The sequence below is a fragment of the Carcharhinus amblyrhynchos genome, chromosome 11 (assembly GCF_965287045.1).
Source record: "Carcharhinus amblyrhynchos chromosome 11, sCarAmb.v2.hapA, whole genome shotgun sequence".
NCBI lineage: Eukaryota > Metazoa > Chordata > Chondrichthyes > Carcharhiniformes > Carcharhinidae > Carcharhinus > Carcharhinus amblyrhynchos.
Window position 1 is genome coordinate 54,475,213 of NC_137334.1, and position 24,044 is coordinate 54,499,256.

General features: G+C 40.4%; 2 protein-coding genes across 11 annotated transcripts in view; one reads left to right on the top strand and one right to left on the bottom strand.

The window, feature by feature from the left end:
- LOC145350138 (coiled-coil domain-containing protein 148-like) overlaps positions 1-6,516 on the bottom strand; it is a 91,720-nt gene extending 85,204 nt beyond the window's left edge. The window contains exons 1-3 of one of the 5 annotated variants that reach the window (XM_080199109.1): positions 6,393-6,516; positions 6,159-6,200; positions 1,673-1,732 (exon numbers count right to left, since the gene is read on the bottom strand). In XM_080199109.1, coding sequence (XP_080055235.1) covers positions 1,673-1,727 — 55 coding nt within the window. In that variant the 5' untranslated portion in view covers positions 1,728-1,732; positions 6,159-6,200; positions 6,393-6,516. Of the gene's footprint in view, positions 1-1,672; positions 1,733-6,158 lie in introns of all 5 variants that reach the window. The other 4 variants (XM_080199107.1, XM_080199110.1, XM_080199108.1 and 1 more) reach the window with 4 other exon arrangements.
- Positions 6,517-6,694: 178 nt separating this feature from the next.
- pkp4 (plakophilin 4) overlaps positions 6,695-24,044 on the top strand; it is a 158,485-nt gene continuing 141,135 nt past the window's right edge. For 3 of the 6 annotated variants that reach the window (XM_080199111.1, XM_080199113.1, XM_080199115.1), the window contains exon 1: positions 6,696-6,875. The gene's annotated coding sequence lies outside the window, so the exon portion shown is untranslated. Of the gene's footprint in view, positions 6,876-24,044 lie in introns of all 6 variants that reach the window. The other 3 variants (XM_080199117.1, XM_080199116.1, XM_080199112.1) reach the window with 2 other exon arrangements.

The following is a 24,044-nucleotide window of genomic DNA, read 5'->3' on the forward strand; positions in this document are numbered from 1 at the left end:
ACACTGTAAAATACTAATATTAATTGATTAATATTTTGCAATGTAGGCAGTGACATTACAAACAAATTTAATTTTCTATGTTTTCTTTAATAATTCCTGATTCTCACTAAGTGAGAAACTACCAGTAAGTATCAAAAAACACTTTTTGTTAACATAACAAATAATATAGCAAATAACATCATAAGAAAAACTACAGAAATTAACTTTAAAACCAGATATTTAATCGTACTTTAAATCAACAGTTGGTGCAAACAATGCATCATGGTAACGTACAACCTAATTGATGAATTGTTCACTACTCTGTGGTGTTTAAATTATTTCAGTATTTCCTGAATCCAATTCTACCTTTATTACCCCTGTTTTATATTTGTTTTGTGCTAAATCCCAGTGTATAATGGTCAACATAAATGCAAACTATTCAAGCTGAAACAGTAAGTAGTTTACTTTAGGCAATGAGTACTGTGTTTACTTAACGAATATTAAAACCAGGACCATTAATACTAATCTATTAGAAATGCAATTTTATAGTTGTTTACTTCTGAATTTAAAATCTGAATAAAAAATTGTCTTATATTCAGCCAGCTTTAGGTTTTACAGGAGTAATGGCTGCAACTTATTTGTATGTTCACTAATTTTGTTTTTCTTTTTATTCACCTATGTTTATTTAAAACTGACTTCAACAAACGAACACTAAATTTTACACTACATCTTTAGCAGGTTGGCTTTAAAGTTCAGGTAAATAAGAATTTATAATTTGAGTAAACCTTAGAAAGCTTTCCAACATTTTTTTTAATTTCAAAAATATACTTTATTCATTAAAAAACTCTCAAATAAACCACTGCAAAACGACAAATCCAATAATTACAGACAGTGCAAAGAAAAGTCATTTTTACAGTACTATATGATGCTTATTTACACAACATTACATTAATTACATTTCAAAACTTAAAACTATGTACATACATCAGATTTTACTGTGTGCTGTTGTTTTCAGATCAGCACACAGTTACACAGGCCGAGGGTGTTCTACAGTTACCAGCCCCTCGGTCTGCCTTGGCTGAAAGGCTTTACACAGTGGCCTTTCCCTTTTTGTGCCTTTGCAGTGGTGCCCCGAGCTTGAGCGCGTCCCTCAGCCCTGGACCTTGGGAAGTGCCTGTCTGCAACACATGGTCGAGGACAAATCTTTCAACTGGAAGATCAGCAAGTTTCGGGTGGACCAAAGTGCGTCCTTCACCGAGTTGATGGCCCTCCACCAGCAGCTGATATTTGTTTCGGTGTGCTTCCCTGGAAACAGCCAACATACGCTATGAAAACAAACCTTTCAATTGATAGCAATTCAGAGCTTTGGCTTATTCTTCCCCTGGTTAATGCCAGTTGTAATCACCTTATTGTCACTGTCTCGAGATCAGCGAACTCAGAGCAAATTATGATTCAAATCTGAAACCTATGATCTGTATATCTCAGCTGCACACTACCTCCACCAACTGAAATATCAGAGTTAGAATTGGAAAGGCTGGAAGATTTTCCCTTCCCAAATATTTTTGTTGACCAATGGTAGAGCATTGCCCACCTCAGATGACCTAACTCTGCACAATCTGAATTGCACGAGTTACAGCATTAACAAGCTGAGTAATTGGCTGGGTTATTGTAAGCAAGATTTATTGTACTTTACCTGCATCTTCTGCTCTGTGATTTGTGATGAACCTTCGAAGATCTCTTCCGCTCATTGTGCCTACAGGAAAAGTGGTTCACACCAGTTTTATACATCATTAAGAATCATTTTAGTTAACTAAAATACTCTATATGAGGAAAGTTGATGGAAAAGTTCACAATAAAATATATTCAGTTTTGAAATCAAGTAACTAATTCTTTGACATTTAAAGTCACAATTCAAAATCTGACCAAGAGTCATTGACTTGAAACACTGAAATTTTAACTTATTCAATGTCACCCACTTGCAGAAAGTTAAATTCAAATTTTAATGTTTCCCTCCACAGATGTTGCCAGATCTGTTGAGGATTTCCAGCATTTTCTCTTTTAATTAACTTATCTGTTTTTGTTGCAGAAATTAACAGACATGCAAAATGTTAACAGCGTTTACCGTTTCTTTGTTTCATTTAACACAATCATATTGATAGTTTTCTTGTCCTTTCACTTACAATGTCTTTGTTAATTAAAATGGGCTCTATTGCTCTTACTGTTCACATTACATTTCTCGTAATTTGAAAACTTTGACCAATAGTGCCAGGTTCTGCAGTCAACTGAGAAATCTATTTTGTCAAACAGGTTTTCAAAAGATATTGGAGCGGGATCAGAAACAAATACTTGGTTTAACTATTTTCTCCAATAGGTGAATTTTACAGCCGAAGAGCATCTCCAGTTAAGTCCTTGGTTTTTGATGGGTTAACAGCTACAAATTTAACAACAACTTTCATTTAATGCAGTAAATGTTCTACAGTGTTTTACAGGAGAGTAATTAGACAAAAATTGACACCAAGGGCAGAATTCCCATTCTCTGTACAGCGTATTAGCTGAGGCAAGAAAACCAGCACGTAGCTCTCAGGCTGCACAACCAGCTTTTCTCTCCAGATAATCCAGCACTCAGTGCAGAAAAATCTGGAGGTGTGGCCCATACTGTCACGCTGGTGGGGGCGGGGCTGGAAAAAACTGGCAGCCAGAAATCCTGAGATTTCCAATAGGCAACACAGGAATCTCTTCCACATGCAGATAGAGGCTTCCCCCCACACCCCCAACCACCAACCACCAGAGACACAGTGGACACCCTCTCCAACCCATGAACACAGGGAATACTCTCCCCATAGACACAGGAAATTTCTCACACAATAGGGAAATCCTCCCAATGGAGCTCCACAAAGAGCCTCCCCCAGCACTACTTCCTGTCATTGCCCCCTAATTCAGCCTCCTGGAGTACTGATTGTGAACATTTGAATATAAGATAGATTTTGTAACCCGCTTTATCCTTACAAATTGGTTTATACTACAAAGATATAGTTGGGATGAAGGTGTAATTCATCTTTTTTTATTTATTAAATGTTTTATTCTTTTGTTAAAAGTTAATCAATTAACTCATGTGACTCTGTTCAATGGTCACCCTCCATGTTTCTAAACAAAAATAAAAAGTTTGGATCAATCAAGCCAGATGTCCAATCCTAACATCAGCTGGGATCATAACAAGTATAATGCAACAGGCATTTTGAGAGTATTTGGTTCATTGAATGCTATGTAGGTGACCACTCCCTTTGGGGTAATGTATACTCAACAAAGATTGTGACTGAAAAAAAGATTGATGACCTTGCTAGTAAAATAAAGATGGTAGAGAGAAAATAGCTCAGGATAAAATTGGTTGAACAAATTAGCAATTGTCAGATTGATTTACAAAAAGGAATGCTTGCACAAATAAATTATTGAACGTTCTGGAAGAGGGATTTTTTTTAATCTAAAAATCATTTTTTCTTTCTCATTTTTTTCAATTTGTTTTGAAATATTGTTTATATGTTAGAAAGTCTTACTTTAGAAGAGGGGAATCTGTTAATGGATGTTAGTCGCACGAGCAAGATTAAGAATACCGGGTGACGAGCATTGTTTAAGTGCCTTGAGCACATACAAAAAGGGCTGCTGTGATTCTGGGTTTTGGTTAGGGAGGAGGCAGGCATATGTAATGTTACCTTCTGTAAATAAATCTAGCATTAGGTCAAAAGATTGATGTCTGGTTTCATACCTCACCATTTGGCTTCAGAATGAACTAATGCCGACACTGACAGGGAGGCAAAAGGAATGTTGTCAATGGAACACAGCTGGTTAGGATTGAATAATGATATGAGGATTGCAGAAAAGATTTTGGAGTTAACATGATTATGTTTGTGAACATTGACATAATAGTACATTTGACACAATATTTGATAGGTTTTTTGTGCAGTTGTACAACAGTGCTGGCCTGGCAGGTTGATGTGACAATAAATTTACCATCTAACCCTGAGACTATCATGGAACATTTTGAACTAGTAGTAAGGTATTGCAAAGTGACCATCACCTGAGCAATGAATTAGCATTTTCACAAGAGGAGGAAGAAGAGAGCAGAAGTTAATACGAGAAAAATGCACAAGGTGAACATTGACAAAAGTAAAGTGCTGCAAATATTGTGAATCTGAATGAAAAAACAGAAAAGACTGAAAATACTCAGCAGATCAGACAGCATCGTGGTGGGAGAAACAGAGTTAACACTTCAAGTTGATAACCTTCCATCAAAATCAGAAAAACTTAGAGATATAACTGGTTTCAAGCAAGTAAAAGCAAAGTAACTATAGTTCCAGATGGCCATAGGTTGGTGATTTAACCTGAGGATTACCACACTTCAGGTATGGCGCAAGGTTGAGAATAACCTCAGCCAGTACAGAAATTGAACCCACACTGTTAGCATCGTTCTTCATCACAAATCAACCATCCAGCCAACTGAGCTAACCAATCAAGCAAGTACAGAGGCAGGGAAAGGAGAAATGGTGACAGGATTGAAGGGGAAAGGCTGTGTTAGGTAGAAGGTTGGAGAGATTATATGACAAATGAGACGATTGTGTGAGGCAAAAGGAGGTGGTAATAGGACGGAAAATAAAAGGTGTGTTTAGGGGAGGTGTAAGTCGGATCAGCAGAATCGTCACTAACATTTGCAATCAGAAAAATGGGGGCAGAAGTTATGCTATGAAATTGTTGAATTTTGTGTTGAACCCCAATGGTAGTAAAGTGTTAAACCTAAAAATGAAGTGTTGTTCCTCAAATTGACCTTATGCTTCATCGAAAAAGTTTAAACAAAAAGACCAGAGTGGGAGTAGGCTGTACATCAAAATGATAGGTGAGTGGAAGCTCAATGCCATGAATGGAAATGTTCCGCAATATGTTATTGAATCTCATTTGGTCTCCCCAACATAGAAAGAGTTGCTAATAAATCACAGTATGATCTAGGATGGAATAGGTGAGGTTTTGGGCAGCGAGAAGGGTGGAGGTAAAAGGGCAGGTGTTGCTTCTCTTACACTTGCATCAAAACGTGCAGTGAGATGAGTCACTGTTGTGGTATGATTGAGAAGCAGACCAGAATATTACAGAGGGAACAGTTCCTTTGGAATGCTGAAAGGGGAGGGGTTGAAAAGATATGTTTAGTGGTGACATTATACTAGAGGAGGTGGAAATGGCAGATGATGATCCATTGAATGGGGCGGGGGGTGGTGAGAATGAATAAAAACCTGTTGTGGCCCTAGGAGGGAGGGGAAGAGATGAGTTGAGTTGAGGGGATTGAGCTATGAGGAGAGGCTGAAAAAACTAGGCTTGTACTCGTTAGAGTTTAGAAGAATGAGGGGAGATCTCATTGAGACGTATAAGATGATGAATGGGATGGATAGGATAGAGGTGGAGAGACTCTTCCCGCTCAAAAAAGACAGTAGGACTAGGGGGCACAGCCTCAAGATAAAGGGGAGGCGGTTTAGAACGGAGTTGAGGAGGAACTTCTTCACTCAAAGGGTGGTGAATCTCTGGAATTCTCTGCCCGTTGAAGTGGTGGAGGCTGCCTCGCTAAATATTTTTAAGAAGCGGGTTGATGGGTTCTTGATAAGAGAGGGGATTAAGGGTTATGGGGAGAGGGCGGGAAAGTGGAACTGAGCCACAACAGATCAGCCATGATCTTATTGAATGGCGGGGCAGGCTCGAAGGGCTAGATGGCCTACTCCTGCTCCTATTTCTTATATTATATTATACCAGAATTGCAGGAAATGGAATGGACACAGTTGAGGACCCTGTCATCCATATATATTCCTCCCACATCTCCCCTGACTTTGGTGCGAAGGGAAAATCAGAGCTGATCACTCACCTGATGAAGGAGTGCACTCCAAAAGCTCGTGCTACCAAATAAACCTGTTGGACTTTAACCTGGTGTTGTGAAACTACTTATTGTGCCTACCCCCAGTCCAACGCCGGCAACTCCCCATCATCCACATATGTATGTGGTCATTGGAAGTTCATTTGATGATCTACATGAGTTGAACTACTGCTTTGTTGTCTGAGTAATCAACACTCTAATAATTAAGACTGAGAGTTTTGCTTAATACTTATCAAGTATTATCAAATATTCAGATAGTTGAATTGAAAAAACTCACTTTAAAATTACAACTGCAGCTTAATAAGTGCATATCCATTCACTAGAAATGGCAGAGAAACGATCAATGGCAAAGTTCATCTTGGCGGAAAAATTTGGTCAAGGTTTCACAATGCTGACATGAGTAATCGACGTAAAGAAATAAATTTTGGAGAGAAAAAAAATCCAGTTCACTGGAGAACGATCTTACAATGTTTCCTCCTTGAATGTCGGAATTGCCACACTTTTAACTCACATTTTACTAAAAGGCTGTGATCACGTCGGCGGGTGATCCTTTCCCAGAGGTGGTTTCCAGTGCCTGGGGAGGGGGGGGGGAGAGACAGGTGAGTGAGCTGGCTGCAATGGTGGCGGTATTCACCTCCCCATCTTCCCGAGACCCTGGCGGAGGGGGAGGGGGCGGGGAGCGGATTGTTGACAGGCGACCCCGTGTTGGCAACCAAGTACGCGCTTCCCGATTGGCTGGTTCCGGCAGCCGGAGCGGCCCAATGGCGGCCAGGTTAGTTGCTGGGCCTGACCAATGGCGAAGCTTGCCGTGCCGCGGGGAGCAGGGTGGTGACGCAGCGGGCGATCGGCTCCGATTTTCCCTTCACGCCCAAGTCGGGGGGTGGGGAGGAGATGTGAGAGGAAGGTAAAAATGTGCTGCATGAGCGGGGATCCTGTCCCCCTCTAAATCTTCCATGGGTCCCCTTTTCGAAATCAGGCGCGGTCAGCCGGAACAGTAAGTGTTTTTTTTAAAGTGTGTGGAGTGAGTGAGTGGAGAGAGTGGGAGGCTTCTCGGGCTAAACACACAGGTGTTTGTAAACCCAGCGGGAAGATGGGCAATGGTTTGGGTTGAGTGGGATCCGGAGCTGCTTTATTAACTCCCCCGTCTCCACGTCCATCGTCATGCTTTGGGGGTGGACGGGGACAAAACGACCTCCGTGACCATTTGCTCCTCTATTGTTCTTGAGGGTGAAAAACCGAGGCGAGAATGCCCCCTCAAACGTTGAATTTTAATTTGAAATGGCTTTCCGTGGTGCTCCTCAACTGTGGAGTGTTTCACTTGGATAAGTATTTCCTGCAGTGAAGGTGTGGCGACAATAGAGCGAAGCTTTGCATTTCAACAAACAGCGTTTTGATTCCCTGTCCCTTCCTTTGCTACTTAATCTTTTCTTTCCCCGCCCCTTGTTCAGTGTATTTTCTTTCGGTCGGGGAATCGTGGAATGCGACCACTAATTACAAAACAACTGAAGGGTTTGAGCATTTGTTTTGCATCATTATGAAGAAAAGAAATACGCCTTTGCGCCAGTGTGTGCTGCATTGGCTGTGCTGGCCTGTCGAATACGATCCCTGATTGTGAATGGTGATAAACCAGTCCTTGTGCGGTAATTGGGCGTTACCAAATCTCTGTATGACTGTGCTTTCTGTTTAACTTTTAACTGTGTAGTACTTCTGTTGTTTAACAATTCTTAATTGTTAAAAACATCTCTTTTTAATTTGAGCAATTTCCGATACTATGGAATAAAAATGTTTTTGAAGCAGAAGTATAGCATTAAATATATTCAGATGAGCAGCTTGACCCTGACAATCTCTGAAATTGACTATCAAAAGGCATTTTGGAAGCATGGATTCAAATTCGATCATTTAAATGAAAGTGTTTCACGGTGTATCCTGACTCGGAATAGACTCGATCTTCACGCATCTTTTTTACTTGTTAAAAGTGCACAAAATTATTTCGTGGAACCGGAGTATTTTTCTACAAGAATTTTACAGACTCCCGTGAGCTTCGGAAGATCATACCTGTTTGAACATAACATGCTGCGTTTGTTAATTTAACTCAATTCATTGCACTCATTGTATTTGTCCTGCTCTCGCAAGGTACTCAGATTTTTCTGCGGAGAGCTCAAATTGTTTGGATCACCTGAATAAAGTCTGGCCCCAAATGATATTGCACGTTTCTATCCTGATTCAAAAAAAGGTGAAAAACTGCAGGAACTGAAGAGATAAGCAGAGTATGTAGGATAATGGGCCATTTGGTAAATTGCAGATCTTGCATTGGCATTGTTCCTGCTCCTTCCCAATGTTAATTGCTTACTAAATTTAACTTGCTCTTCAAACAAGTATTTCAATACTGTCTGATTAGAGAAACGTTGAAAATGTTGCTGAGAGCAAAGCAAAGAAAATGAAAACAGATTTTACAGAGTACTTTGCCTCTCAAGTGTTTGTGCTTAACATACCTAGCTAGATATTATTTAAAGGGGATCCCACAAGCAAATGAGCTATACATAGAATCTACAGCACAGAAGCAACCCATGTGACCCAACTGGTTATACCAGTGATTATAGTGCTGCCTCGCGCTAATTACTACTTCACACTCTAATATAAATAGGTGTAGGAGTAGATCATTTAATCCGTCAAACTGGTTCAACCATTCAGTGAGTTGGTTGAGATTTCTGTCTTTTCATCTCACTTGTGTATTTGTTGAACTTCAATCACTCCATGTGGCAGGGTTGCACATTTCACCACTATCTATCTAATTAGTCAACCTATAGTTTTCAACAGCTAAGAAGGGACAGAATTTAACAATCAGGAAAAGAAGGGACAGAGTTTAACAAAAATTACACATCAATGGATAAATTCATTGCTGGGAATAGAAGTTTTAAAAAAAGTCATTAAAAGTTCTTTTATCTGCATGAAGCAGTTGCAATAAAGTAGTTGAACTAATGGTACAAAGAAGTAAATGATTTGAATCTAAACGCCATTAGTGACATGGTTGCAAGGTGGGAAATAACTATTCCCGGGTACACAATATTTTGGATATACAGGCACAAAGATGGAGGAAGAGCGATAACTTTGGTGGTAAAGGATGCCATAAGGACTTGAGCAAAGAAATCTGACTTCAAGATCAAGAAGTAAAATGAATATGGGTAAAATACTTAAAACTACTTCAACCAGAGTTTTCTGATTCTCGCTATTTAAATCCCCTAACAGTAGTTATACCATAAATAAGAAATAATTGGAGCTTGTAACAAAGACAATGTAATAATAGGAGAGTGGTGTTAATCTTATTGACTGGAACAATCAAATTGGCAAGAATGATCTAGAAGGCACATTTGTGTTATGTTTTTGATAGCTTCATCCCAAATTCTTGACCCAAGAATATTGATCACATAAAAAAATCTTAAACTTAGACAAAGCCAATTACTTGCATATCTCAAAAGATGGTGTTAATGTTTTGCCTTGCACTCATCAGGACAATTCACTGGAATGTCAAATATAAAGAGAACAACGATTTATAATGCATGAGAAGGGATTGCTGATTAGTTGGGTAGTGCATCCTGGTAGAGGCATTGGTGTGGAAAATGCACCAGTTAACTGATAGTTATCTGCCAAGCTTGATTTAAATTTGAAGCAGGAAATTTAACTCTGGTCAAGGTGTTGCCCTGGGGAATGAAGCAGAGAATGGCTATTACCTATATTGTTTAATTCAAAGTGGTACAATGTGTGTACATTTTCTACCTGTTTGCAAAGTACAGGGCCTTGGGTATTAATGTATCTTCTAGCTTGAGGAAATGTGCCACACTGCGAGTTTGCCTAATAACATTGGTTGTCAGTGCAATTCTGAGCATGTTCACAATTGTTCAGCAAATGTTGTCCAATCACGGAACCACATCAAATGTTGGACACAATTTTGACTCTTATAAGCACAGGCTGGTTGGGTACGGTGAGTTGTGGGCAATTGAAGCAGCATGCGGTTTCAAATGATTTGCTGGTCAATGAGACTAAAAGAGGCTTAGAATATTGCAAAAAAAAATCAAATCTAAGGATTAGGAGTGTTTTGTAAACTAGCAAAGGGAAACCTTTGAGGTTGATGAGGAGAAAAAATAGAATGAGAGTAAACTAGCCAGTTTGATCTATTAGAATCAGACCGGAGAAATTACCATAGGGAATAAGGAACTAGTGAGCGCATTGAACAAAAATTTGCTCTGTCTTCGTGGAAGACACGAGTTTTGTTCCAGAACTGAACAGTAAATAGGCACTAAACAAATGAGGAAATTAATATCAACCGAGGAAAAAGAAGTGGAAAAATTTATGGTATTAAGTGTGACAAATCTTTGGCACTTGATGGCCAACACCCTAAGATTCTAAAGGAGCTTGCTGCAGATGTAATAGATTCACTGGTTGTGATTTTCCAGAATCATTGGATTTGATCCACTTTTCAAGAAAAGAGGGAGAGTGAAATGGGGAAGTGCTAACAATGCACTTAGAAAAGCAAAATACGCTTAGAACAGAGCATCGTGGCTTTACTACAATAATCTCTCCCTCAATGTTGACAAAATGAAGGAGATTGTCATTGACTTCAGGAAGTGTGAAGGAGAACATACCACTCTACGTCAATGGAGACGAAGTAGAATTATGAATCATAGAACCCTACAGTGCAGAAAGAAAGGATTGCGAGCTTTGGGTTTTTGGTGTCCCGATCACCAACAATCTGTCCAGCTCCTCCCATGCCAACACTGTAGTTAAGAGCCCATCAATGCCTCTACTTTTTCAGAAGACTAAGGAAATCTGGCATGTCGGCTAAGACTTTACAGATGTACCTTAGGAAGCATTCTTCCTGGTTGTATCACAGCTTGGTATGGCTCCTGCTCTGCCCAAGACAGCAAGGAACTACAAAAGCCCAATCCACCCCACAAACCAGCTTCCCATCCATTGACTCTGTCTACACTACCTGCTGCTTTAGCAAAGCAGCCAGCATAAATAAGGATCCCATGGGCATACTCTCTTCCACCTTCTTTCTCCAGGAAAAAGATAAAGTCTGAGGTCACGTACCAATCGACTCAAGAACAGCTTCCTTGCTGTGTCAGACTTTTGAATGGATTTATCTTGCATTAAGTTGATCTTTCTCTGCACCCTAGCTATGACTAACGCATTCTGCACTCTCTCTCTCGTTTCCTTCTCTATGAACGGTATATTTTGTCTGTAGAGTGCGCAAGAAACAATGCTTTTCATTATGTTAATACAGGTGACAATAAATCAAATATCCTGTTTTACAAATTTTTTTTTGAGGATATATTTAGTCAAGTAGATAAAGGGGAGTCAGTAGGTGTAGTACAGAACAAAAACAGCACAGGAACAGGCCGTTTGGCCCTGCAGGCCTGTGCCGATCATGTTGTTCTATCTAGACTGTGGTAAGGGCTTGAGTTGCAAAGAGATATAGACAAGTTTAAGTGCGTGGATAACAAGCTGGCAGATGGATTATAATGCAGAGATGTGTGAAGTTATTCATTTTGGTCAAAAGAATAGAAGAGCTGATTTTTGTTTAAAACGTGAAAAACTTGTAAGTTTGGGTGCTCAAAGAAACTTGGGTATATTTGTACAATGAAAACATATGGCAGGCACTTGGGAAGGCAAATGGTATGTTGACCATTGCAAGTAAATTGGAATAAAAATCTTACTACAGTTGTACAGGGTTTTGATGAAACCTCATCTGGTGTAGTGTGCGCTGTTTTGGTCATCTCATTTATGAAAAGACCTACTTTCATCCAAGGTGATGTAAAGAAGGTTCACTAAGTTGGTCCCTGGAGTGAGGGATTTTTGTGATGAGAGGTTGAGCAAATTGAGTTTACTTTCTCTGATTCTTAGAAGAATGAGAGGCGATCTCATTGAAACTTATAAGATTTTGGAAGGGCTTGATAGGGTGGATATGGGACAATTGTTTCTGCTGATCTGAGAATCTAAAACACAATCTCAGGATAAGGGGCTGATCGTCTAGAACTGAGATGAGGGGAAATCACCGTTCAAAGGATTGTGAATTGCTGGAATTCACTGCCCCATAAGGTTGTGGGTGCTCCATAATTTAATACATTTGAGACCGGGAAGGACACATTTTTGGCCTGAGGGAATCATGAGATCTGCGTGAAGGGCAGAAAATTTGGAGTTGAAGCCCAAGATCAGCCATCATTGTATTGAATGGCAAAGCAGCTCAACAGGCCATGGTCTACTCCCCCTAATTCTTGTGTCCATCTTCATGCCCTTTGTTTTGGATAAATATAAGTAAAATATAAAAACAACTTCCTGGCTTGGTGGTGAGTGCTAAGGCATTCTACTATTGCGTGTCTGCTCTGTTACTTAAGGAATACAAAAAAGTTGGTTAAACATGACCTTTTAAGGCTACATTTGTGGCTATTGTTTTAAATTTTCCATTCCTGGCTTCTGATCCTCTAGCAAAGTTTCTAATATATTTCCCAACACTCAAAAATAATTGACATAGTTTCCTGCTGTCTTTAGTGCCATCAAGAAGTATGGGGTGTATCCGCAGTATTGAACTCAGCTCAACAGTCAAAGTTATAGAGGTATACAGCAGAGGCATTGATTTCCTTAACCTTAGCTCCATCTTCACCTATGTCTCCAACAAAACAATCTTCTTTCTTGTACTCTGTTATTCTTTCCATGAGTGGCGCAGTGGTTAGCACTGCTGCCTCAGCTCCAGGGACCTGGATTCAATTCCTGCCTCTGGTGACTGGGTGGAGTTTACACATTCTCCTGATGTCTGCATGGGGTTCCCTGCCAGTGCTCCAGTTTCTTTCCGCAGTCCAAAGATGTGCAGGTTGGGTTGATTGGTCATGCTAAATTGCCCGAGTATCAGGAGGACCAGCAGGGTAAATATGTGGGATTGTTGGTATAATCTTGATGGGCCACATGGCCTCTTTCTGCACTGTAGGGACTGTGTGATTCCCATTGAGAACTGCTGGCTTCACCTTTGGATAAGACACTTGACTCTACAGTTCAATTAGCCTCCCTCTCCTTAAATTCTTGAACATGTTGCCTACCAAATTCATGCACTCTGTTCCAATCCAGTTTTTACCTGAATTTTTTTTGCACACAAGTTCTCACCAGAGTCACTAAAACACTGGTTGTTATCATAGTGTATCATTCCCTCCTTTTGCTCACCAGTTTTTTTTAAGAACTTCTCCCCGTCAGATTATAGCTGAGCATTCCAACAATGGCATTTCTGCCAGACTCCCTCATCCACATGGTGCTTCTGACACAAGGTCAGATTCCATATGTAAGATGATATCCAGCTTCACTTTACCATCTTTCTCAATGCCTCCAATAATGTGCTGTTAAACTGCTTGTTCATTATGCGTTCCTGACTACTGCAATTTTCTATAACTAAACATCAGGGAGACCAAAGCCAGCTTTGGCCCCATCTTGAGCATTGTAACTCTGTCCTTGTTTGTGGGACTTTGCTATGTATATTGGCTGCTGTGTTGTCATGTAAGCACTTTGCAAATGCTATATATGGACTTTAAGGGCTTTGGGTTGAAAAATGCATTGTATAAATGCAGCTTTATTATTTCTTACCCATAGGTTTCTTCTTACTCTTCCCCTATCTCTGAGTAAATCTTTCAAGGGCTAATTTGATTTTATACTTTGAAATGCTACCTTTTTAATGTTGTATTAAATGTATCAATTCAAGATTTATTTCATATTGGAATAACTGCTTTTATTAATGCATAGACTTTATAATCGACAGTGATGCCACAGCACTTACAGCTGGCCCCTGAGAGCTGTCCACAAAGTTCTAGCAGCCTTTGTTGTGGACTTCCCCTTGTTTAATAGTTTAAATCTGGTGCCATGTCAAAGGGGTCTTCCAGGTATGCAACAGCAGTGATGTCAGCAAGCAGAATAAACAGTCAATTACGTTGAAGGAAGAGTCAGGAAGTTAAGTAATTTATCGTTAATCTAAATTTTTGCAGCAAAATAAATAATTTTTTATTGATTTTAATTCAATTGAATATTAATCCAATGTTTTAAGCTTATTTTTACAATTTAAGGGCAGCATGATGGCACAGTGATTAACACTGCTGCCTCATAGCTCCAGGAATCTGGCTTGGGTCACTGTCTGTCTAGAGTTTGCACGTTGTCCAAATGTTGCAAGGGTTTCCTCTGGGTGCTCCAGTTTCCTCCCACAGTCTAAAGATGTATGAGTTAGATGGCCTGTGCATGATAAATTGTCTGTTAGTGTCAGGGGATTAGCAAGGTAAATATATGGGCTTACAGGGATGGCCTGGGTAAGATAGTTGTTGGTGCAAGCTCAGTGGGCCAGATGGCCTCCTGCCCTGTAAAAATTCTATAATCAAGAAATTAGATTTCTCTAAAATAAGGTCAATTTTTTTTCAGGGATTGTCAGGCTGTTTGGCAGACATTGTGAACTGTTCAAAACCTTGTTACTCCTTTTTCTACAAGGGTACCGGCAAAACTGTTAATGAAAGTTTTCATTAAACCGTTGCTTTGGGAAAGCACTTTGGGAGTTGGTGAGGAGGAGGAAGAACCTCCAACAGCATGACCCGCGACGAAGCATCAAATCACTGACAGTAACTTCTAGATTTCTGCATTTTTAACTATGTATGAATTATGGAAGTGCTGATAATTTCATTATATTTTCACCCTTATTGTCAGGCTATTTACATGAGCCATTTTGGTGTAACTTGTATCTCTTTTTCACTTTGCATGTTTCTTCTGGCACTTTTCTCTACCTGCATAAGTATTACCTTTTGGAAGTATGAATCAATGCGAGTTATCACCTCATCTTTTGTTCTAAGTGTCAGTGTATATTAGTTTACTAATTTTGAATATCAGACATAAATCAATTTAGGATTGGGTACATCTGAATTACATCCTTACTAGTAACCTGTACTTCCCTGTTTGGAATGCGACTACAAGTATTAGCACGCTAAGAGCATATTAAAATGCTCAAGTTCCTGCTTGCCACTATTCCAGGAGGCTAGAAGTGAAGATGGAAAGTGCAGGAAAAACCAATTCTCACAATTTTGGGAGGCCACAGTGTGGTTTGTTCTCACACTTCCCCCCACCACACGCACACAGCACTTGCCACTCACACACCAGGTGAGTCAGTTACTAGCTGCTCTGCTTGTAGAGTTTTATTGAGGCATTCTTAGAATTCTTGCCTTCTTTAGCAATGAGCTGCTTTTCCAAAGAATGAGATAACTGAACTTGTTACAAATTTTAGATGGACTTATGGTGTCACCACACAGTTTTTTTTTGTTAAAGTAAGCTTTCACAACCGCAGCTGTCCAAAAACACTCACCTTCTCTGACAGCTTGCAATTATCTAACACCTTTAATGTCATAAAGGGTCTCAAGATATTTCACTGGAGAATTATGAAATCAAATTGCATAACCAGCCCCATACATCAATATTAGGACAAACGGTCAGCAAAGAGATGGATTTGGTAGAGCACTTTAAAGGAGAAGAGTGAAGTAGAGGTGGTGAAATTCAGTGACAATGCTGGTGCAATTAAAATCATATATGTCACAAGGATACATTTGGAAATATGTTGAGATCATGGAAGGTTATAGGGTTGGTGTTGGTTGCAGAAAGGGAGGGCTGTCTGTGGCTTTGATGAGAATTTGAAAATTGATGTGTTGCTCGACCAGCAGTCAGTGTAGGCCAGCAGCACAAATGATAGATGATTGTGACTTGTCTGCAGAGCTTTGGATGAAGTTTTTTTTTGCCGACTGTGAACTACACTTTTTATGTAGCGACCAGTTAAGTACATAGGGAGGACCCACCCATAGCAATGCATCTGGGTAACGTGCTTTTAATCTTCCCACTCTGGTTCAGATTTGGGGAGGGGAAGAGGAGATGCCGCAGGTATGTGCCCCTTTTATTTGCAGATGTGGCCAAGGAGCTGCTATGAAGTGAGAAAATGCAGGGTGGAAAGTCTTTATCTTTCTATTGCGAATAGTTTATCGTGGGGAAATTTATGTAGGTTGTAGATTTCATTTGAAAATTTGTAATCTTGTGTGCAAGCAGCATGACAATGATAGGCAGTGGAGATTGGTGGTAAAGTAGAACTTGGTGTGGAATCTCTTAGATTTTTGGATTATGTTGCAAGCAAGAAATGGGAGGCTAAGGAGAAATGCTTGGGCAACTGCTGAGGTGATAGACTAGTAGTAGAAAGCAAAGCAGGAGATTGTCTGGTTATGACTGGATAGGTAAAAATGGAATCAAATGGACTAGAAAAATGGTTTAGCTGCAGACTGATCAAAAATGAGGAGTGTTGTGCACTGCAGTCAATAGCATTGAAAAGGGCAGATGCCCACCCAGCTGAAGAGGTTCAAACTGCAATTATTGGTTAGATTGGTACAGATTTAAAATGTGACTTTGTATTGGAAAAGGGGGTTAGAGATAGGATGATAGTTTAAGGACATAAAATCCGAGGTGTTGGTCAGCATGAAAAGAAGGGGGGTGGTACAAGGAGAGGAAATTCTTTACAGTAATATAAAAACAAGTTACTGGATGATGGAATCTAAAATGAAAACAGTAAATGCTGGAAAATCTCAGCACATTTGGCATCTGTGGAGAAAGAGTAGAGCTAATGTTTCCAATCTGGATGACTTGAAGCTCTATTCTCTCTCCACAGATGCTGTCAGACCTGCAGAGATTTTGTTTTTGTTGAAGCTGTTTACAATATTGGTTTTAGTGTATTTCTGTTGCTTCATTTCTTCAGGCATCAGAGAGTCTTCTCCACGTTGTCATGTTAGCTAATCAGCCACTTATTTATTACCTTTTCATCAATTTTACTGTCTTGGAATTCCAGCTTGTCTGTTGTATGTCAATGCAAAGCTTTGCTGGTACTGAATGTCAGTAATCCACCTCTATAACAGTTTACACAATTGAATATACTAGGCTATAACCAACGTGAAATAAAAATGCACAATTTTCTGGAAAAAATTAACAATGACCAATTTAGTGCCTGATTCATGAGTTATAGAATTGTAATAAAAATCAAATTAGCATTTTATCTCAGTAAATCTGAAAGCTATATATTGTAATTTGAGCAATGCCAGAAGATATTTTTAAAGTGAAAATTTTGACTTAATTGAATTGGCAGTTGTTTTGCCAACTTCATAATATATAAAAGAAAGAAGTCTTTAAGGTACAGCACAATAGACTGTCAGTAAAGGCTACATGCAAAGTTGGGATAATAGCTGTATGAATGGCAAATTGGTTAAGAAGTAGAAAGCAGAGAGTGGAGTGAAGAGTTTATTTTGAGGTATGGAATTAACAAGTAATTATGTTAAACTTGTATAGTTACCTGGTCACTTTAAGTATTGCATACAGTTCTGATCCCCATGTGACAAAAGGCACAAAGCAGTGGAGAGTGTGCAGAGAAAAATTACAAAGATGGCGGCAGTGCAGAAATAGTGGCATCAGAACTAAGGTTGCAGCTACTGTTGAAGACTGATGTGTTGGGATGACTTTCTTTAGAAAAAAAGATTTGGAGTAATAGACTGCCTGAGTTGGGGGGAAGGGGGGCTTTCAATTAATAAAATGGCTAGGTAAGATCACTGTGGAGAGAAAGCAAAAGGTGAATACAAGATAGTTCCTAAGATCATTGAAGAAATGAAAAATGTATTAACTTAATGGTTAGAATGTGAAACCTGCCACAAGCGGTTGAGATCTTTTAAAATGAAAGATAAGTTACATAGGAGCAAAACTGATGCAACAATGAGAGAGAAAAAAGTTGGGTTCTCCTTTTGAAAATAGGCATTGTCATCCTTTACATTGGCACTATACTGCAATGGACAAGCTAATGACACATTACTATTGCGGTAACCTGGGCTGTATACTTTATTCTTCAGTTTCTTCCCTGTGTCATGTGCATGGATAACAGAAAATGGATGCACACGGTTAAGTTACCACTCTGAATTTGAGGTACTATGATCTATGTATTTAGTATTCTTAGAATTTTCGAAATACCTATAAAGGAGCCAACCAATTTCCAACCCATTTTTAACATTTGTGGCTGTATCCAGCTGTTTTAGTAGCTCCAGAAGCAGGAATGTGAAAATCTGTTCTATTGCATTTTAAAGGAAGTTTGAGGTTTCTGACCTTTATGTATGTAGTTCACTGGATTGAAATGGGTGCATTTCATAGAAAAAGAAAATTACCTAGACAGAAATGAGTATTGTGTGACCTGAATCAAATTGTAATCTCTGGTTCCCAAATCATTTTTTAAAAGAGACCAAATAGGGAGGATAAGCATAATACTAAAGTTCTGATCTCCGCATTTCCAATGAGATCAGAGTTGAGCAGTACAGGGCGGCACAGTGGTTAGCACTGATGCCTCACAGCTTCAGAGACCTTGGTTTGATCCCTGGCTTAGGACACTGTGTGGAGTTTGCATGCTCTCCTTGTGTCTGTGTAGGTTTCCTCCAGGTGCTCCTGTTTTCTACCACAATCAAAAGATGTGCAGGTTAAATTTATTGGCCATGCTAAATTGCCCCTTTAATGTCCTGGGTCGTGTAGTTTGGAGGGATTAGCAGGGTAAATATGTGGCTGCACAGATAGGACCTAAGTGGGATTGTTATCGGTGCAGACTCAACGGGACAAGTGGCCTCTTTCTGCACTGTAGGGTTTCTATGATGATTCTGAGTACAGATGTGCATGTGCTGCATTTGAAGCAAATGCAGCCTTTCTCTCTCCTACCATCTGAAAGATGAATTATTTCCAAATTTATATGTAACCTCTAGCACTTTGTCCCAATTCTGTGGCGATTGGTTGAGAATTAGATCTTTTGTTTGAATTACCAGACCACTAATTTGAATATGCTGTACAAGAAATGGAGGTTTAAATAAATTGAGTGAAAGTGGTGAGTGTAGACTGTACACACGTTATTACGAAAGCCATACATCAGGAAGAAATATTTTGGGTTAGTATCTAAATTCACTACAGTCATCTTTCAAACTTAAAATGCATGAAAACTATATTGTGGAACTCCAGTTACATGCAGGTTTGACCTGGTAGGGTGTTTGTTACATAAGAACATAAGAAATAGGAGCAGGAGTAGGCCATCTAGCCCTTCGAGCCTGCCCCGCCATTCAGTAAGATCATGGCTGATCTGTCGTGGCTCAGTTCCACTTTCCCGCCCTCTCTCCATAACCCTTAATCCCCTCGCTTATCAAAAACCCATCAACCTGCGTCTTAAAAATATTTAGCGAGGCAGCCTCCACCACTTCGGGCAGAGAATTCCAGAGATTCACCACCCTTTGAGTGAAGAAGTTCCTCCTCAACTCCGTACTAAACCACCCCCCCTTTATCTTGAGGCTGTGCCCACTAGTCCTACTGTCCTTTCTGAGCGGGAAGAGTCTCTCCACCTCTATCCTATCCATCCCATTCATCATCTTACATGTCTCAATGAGATCTCCCCTCATTCTTCTAAACTCTAACGAGTACAAGCCTAATTTATTCAGCCTCTCCTCATAGCTCAACCTCCTCAACTCCGGCATCAGCCTAGTAAACCTCCTCTGCACTCCCTCCAAGGCCAAAATATCCTTGCGTAAGTGTGGCGACCAAAACTGCACACAGTACTCCAGCTGCGGCCTCCCCAGTGCCCTATACAGCTGCAGCAAGACCTCCCTACTTTTATATTCAATCCCCCTCACTATGAAGGCCAGCATCCCATTAGCCTTCCTGACCACCTGCAGGCTGGGTTTTTGCGACTCATGCACAAGGACCCCGAGGTCCCTCTGCACTGTCGCCTGCTGCAGTTTTTCGCCATGTAAGTAATAGTCCTCCCTACCATTATTCCTACCAAAGTGGACCACCTCGCACTTGCCAACATTAAATTCCATTTGCCAGTTCCTGGCCCATTCGCCCAGCCTATCTAGATCCTTCTGCAGACTCTCCACACCCTCCGCGCAATTTGCCGTTCCACCAATCTTGGTGTCATCAGCAAATTTCGACACTGTACACTCGGTTCCCTCCTCCAGATCATCTATATAAATGGTAAATAGCTGAGGCCCCAGCACTGACCCCTGGGGCACTCCATTAGTCACCAACCGCCAATCCACTCTCTGCCTCCTATTTGACAGCCAATCATCTATCCACACTAACACCCTACCCCCAACTCCATGCCCCCTTACCTTCTGCAATAACCTCTTGTGAGGCACCTTGTCAAACGCCTTCTGAAAATCAAGAAAGACCACATCCACCGGCTCTCCTCTATCCACCGCCCTAGACACATCCTCATAGAACTCCAGTAAATTTGTCAGACATGACTTCCCCTTAACGAATCCGTGCTGCGTCTACTCTATCAAACAATTCTTCTCAAGATGCCTCACTATTTCTTCTTTGACGGATTCAAGCATTTTTCCTACAACAGACGTTAAACTAACCGGCCTATAATTCCCTGCCTTTTGCCTGCTACCCTTTTTAAACAACGGCGTGACATTAGCCATTTTCCAATCTTCCGGCACTTCCCCGGAATCCAGCGAGGTTTGGAAAATAATCACTAATGCATCCACTATCACCTCTGCCATTTCCTTCAGAACCCTGGGATGCATTCCATCCGGTCCTGGGGACTTGTCCACCATCAGTCCCACTAGTCTGTCGAGCACTACCTCTCTAGTGACAATGATCTCATTCAGGCCCTCAACTCCTATCATCTTTCCATTGTTAATACCCGGCAAACTATTCACGTCCTCCTCCGTGAAGACCGAAGCAAAAAACTTATTCAAGGCCTCAGCCATTTCCTCATCCCCCACCACTAAATCCCCCCTCTCATTCTCTAAGGGTCCAACATTCACCCTAGCCAGCCTCCTCCTCTTTATATATTTATAAAAACTCTTACTATCCTTTTTTATATTTAGCGCTAGTTTAGATTCATAGTCTATCCTTCCTTTCTTTATCAACTTCTTAGTCATTCTTTGTTGATTTTTAAACCTCTCCCAATCCTCTACTACTCGCCCACTACTTTTAGCCACTCTAAACACATCCGCTTTTAATTTAATACTCTCCTTTATCTCCTTCGTTATCCACGGCTGATTATCTCTTCTACGATCCTTCTTTACCATCGGAATAAATTTCTGCTGAGCACCAAGAAAGATCTCCTTAAAGATCCTCCACTGTTCCTCAGCAGTCCTACCGCCCAATCTGCGCCCCCAGCCTACATTCGCCAATTCCTCTCTTATCCTATCGTACTCCCCTCTGTTCAAACAAAGGATACAGGTCCGGGATCCTACTTTCTCATCCTCCATCTGCATCAAAAATTCCACCATACAATGATCACTCTTCCCAAGTGGATCCCTCACAACAAGGTCCCTAATTCTACCTGCCTCATTACATAACACCAGATCTAAGATAGCTCGCTCCCTCGTCAGCTCCAGCACACACTGTTCAAGGAAACTATCCCAGCAGCATTCCAAGAACTCTTCCTCAAGCCCACCGTGTCCAACATGGGTCGACCAATCAATATGTAGATTGAAATCCCCCATCATTATCGCCATTCCATTCCTGCACGCATCATTTATTTGTGTATTTATAGCCCGCCCTACCTCCAGGTCATTATTTGGGGGCCTATAGACCACACCCACCAGCGTCTTCCTCCCCTTGCTGTTCCTTATCTCCACCCACAACGATTCCACGTTCTGCTCTTTGGCGCCTATATCTTCCCTTACTACCACCCTGATACTATCCTTAATCAGCAGAGCTACCTCTTTTCCTCCCGTCTATCCTTCCTAAACACTTGATACCCCTGGACATTCAGCTCCCAGTCCCTGTCACCCTGCAACCACGTCTCTGTAATGGCCACCAGATCGTATCCATTTGTGCTGATCTGCGCCACCAGCTCATTCACTTTGTTCCGAATGCTTCGTGCATTCAGATAAAGTGTCTTCATCCCAGCCTTTATCTGTACCCTATTTAAGGAATGCTACCAACCTTACTCATGCTCCCTACTCCCTTTATTATTGGTACATCCTTGACCTCTTCCCGTACCTGTACCCTCTCTCTTTTACTTCAGACACTGTAATTTCACCTACCCTTGCAACCGCCCCCACCCCCACAAATTAGTCTAGTGACAACACCACTACACCACCATCTTCAATGCAGAGTTTATAAATTATATAGACTGAATTTCATTGCACCTTGAAGGTTTATGCAAAATATTGTACTGGTCCATCAAATTCACAAGGTTTTGAGCAATAAACTAATCTTTTAGAATATTTTAAAAGCAGCACTTGGAAGGAGCAGAGCACATGGCAAATTACACAAATTATTTAAATCAAAATCTTGTACTATACCACTGTAGGCGTCATCCATATAAATAAGTGTGTAAACCATAGCCAGAGAAAATTAGCCATTGCATCATCCAATAAAGATTTAAAAACTATATATTCTGGAAAATGAAGGCAAGGTCATGGTGGTTTAATAAAACAAACATATCTAATTTAGATTTAAAGCAAAAACATGCAGAATCTTAATTCAAAGACATCCATGAAGACAGAATGGCCTTTGGGAGTTTTCTCATTCAAGCCTGCAGGTGACCAGATCCAATAGATATAAGTTCCATCGGAGCAGAAATGAATTGTGGTCATGTTACTGCCTACTGGGAAGTGATTCGATGGCATGGACACAATCTGAGACAGCTTTCGTAGCCATTTTGGTGTGAAAAGACAAGCCTGAATCTTCCGTTCAGGATCACAACCCTTGTCATAGAATCCCTACAGTGCAGAAAGAGGCCATTCAGCCCATCAGATCTGCACCAACTGCCCAAAAGTCCATCTTACCAGGTCCATCTCTCTGCTCAATCCTCATAACCCAACACATTTAATATAGCTAATCTATCTAACCTACAAGACACCAAGAGGCAATTTAGCATGGCCAATCCACCTAGCCTGCACATTTTTGGACTGTGGGAGGAAGCTGGAGCACCCCCACCCAAGAGGAAACGGGCACTGGGAAAACATGCAAACTCCATACAATCACCCAAGACTGAAATTGAATCTGGATCCTTGGCACTGGGAGGCAGCAGAGCTTGCCACCGTGCTGCCCTTAATTTTCATTTTGTTTGATTATTAATTACTTACCTGCATGAAGTTTCATCCCTTTCATTCAGTTCCAAAGGATAAAAATGTTACTAGTTGGCAGGTTAAAAAATAAACATCAATGCAAAGATATATCTGCCATTCTACTGCAAGGCAGAGATGGATACCGTGTAGTCTTTTTGGTTATCCAAAGTATGTTTTATGAACTTGTAAAAACGTAACTGCTGCGTCATACTATTTGCCTGAGAATCTTCAGTCGCATCACTCCACACGCTATGCTATACATAAAACTTGTGTTATACAAGATAATTCAGGTGACTCAAATGTATTTTTTCGGATCAACAGTTATAAATGTCAAAATAAAAGCAAATTACTGTGGACGCTGGAATCTGAAACCAGGTGCTGTCAGACCTGAGATTTTCCAGCATTTTTCTTTTTTTAGTTATAAATGTCAGCTTACTAATTTAGTTTAATGAACTGAAATAATTTTGTCAATGAATAAAGTAAATGACAGGGTTCAGGAATTATGATGAATAACTATTGGGACATGACCGTCATTTTGAGATTCCCCTCGCCCTCTGTGGTGAAACTATTGACTACTTGCATCAAAGTTTAAAGTAGACTGAGAATTTGAAGGAGTAGGGATTGCCAAGCCATGTGTTTGTGAAGAAAAAGTGTAGTGCCTTAACTTTAGAATTCTTAAGTTATAATTTATGCAGAAACTCTTAACTTTATTTAACTTAATTTGAACATCTACAATATTAGATAGGTAAGGTACTATTTCATGGCTGGTAAAGTTAATAGTGAGATGTTGAGTTTTGGTCATTTGCTTGCTGTTTGGAAACACAAGGTGCTACCTGCAACCAGAGTTTCGCAGGCTGGCTAGTTTGAATGTGGGCTCATGGCTACAGTCTTGCTTCTGATCATCCCTCCCCTTCATTTGTCATTGCATCATAATCCACTCCCTGGATTCGATTGAATACTATCTTCGAGAGAAATTGAAACACAGAATCTTCACTCTTGGGTCAATCATAGGTGATGTTGGTTAT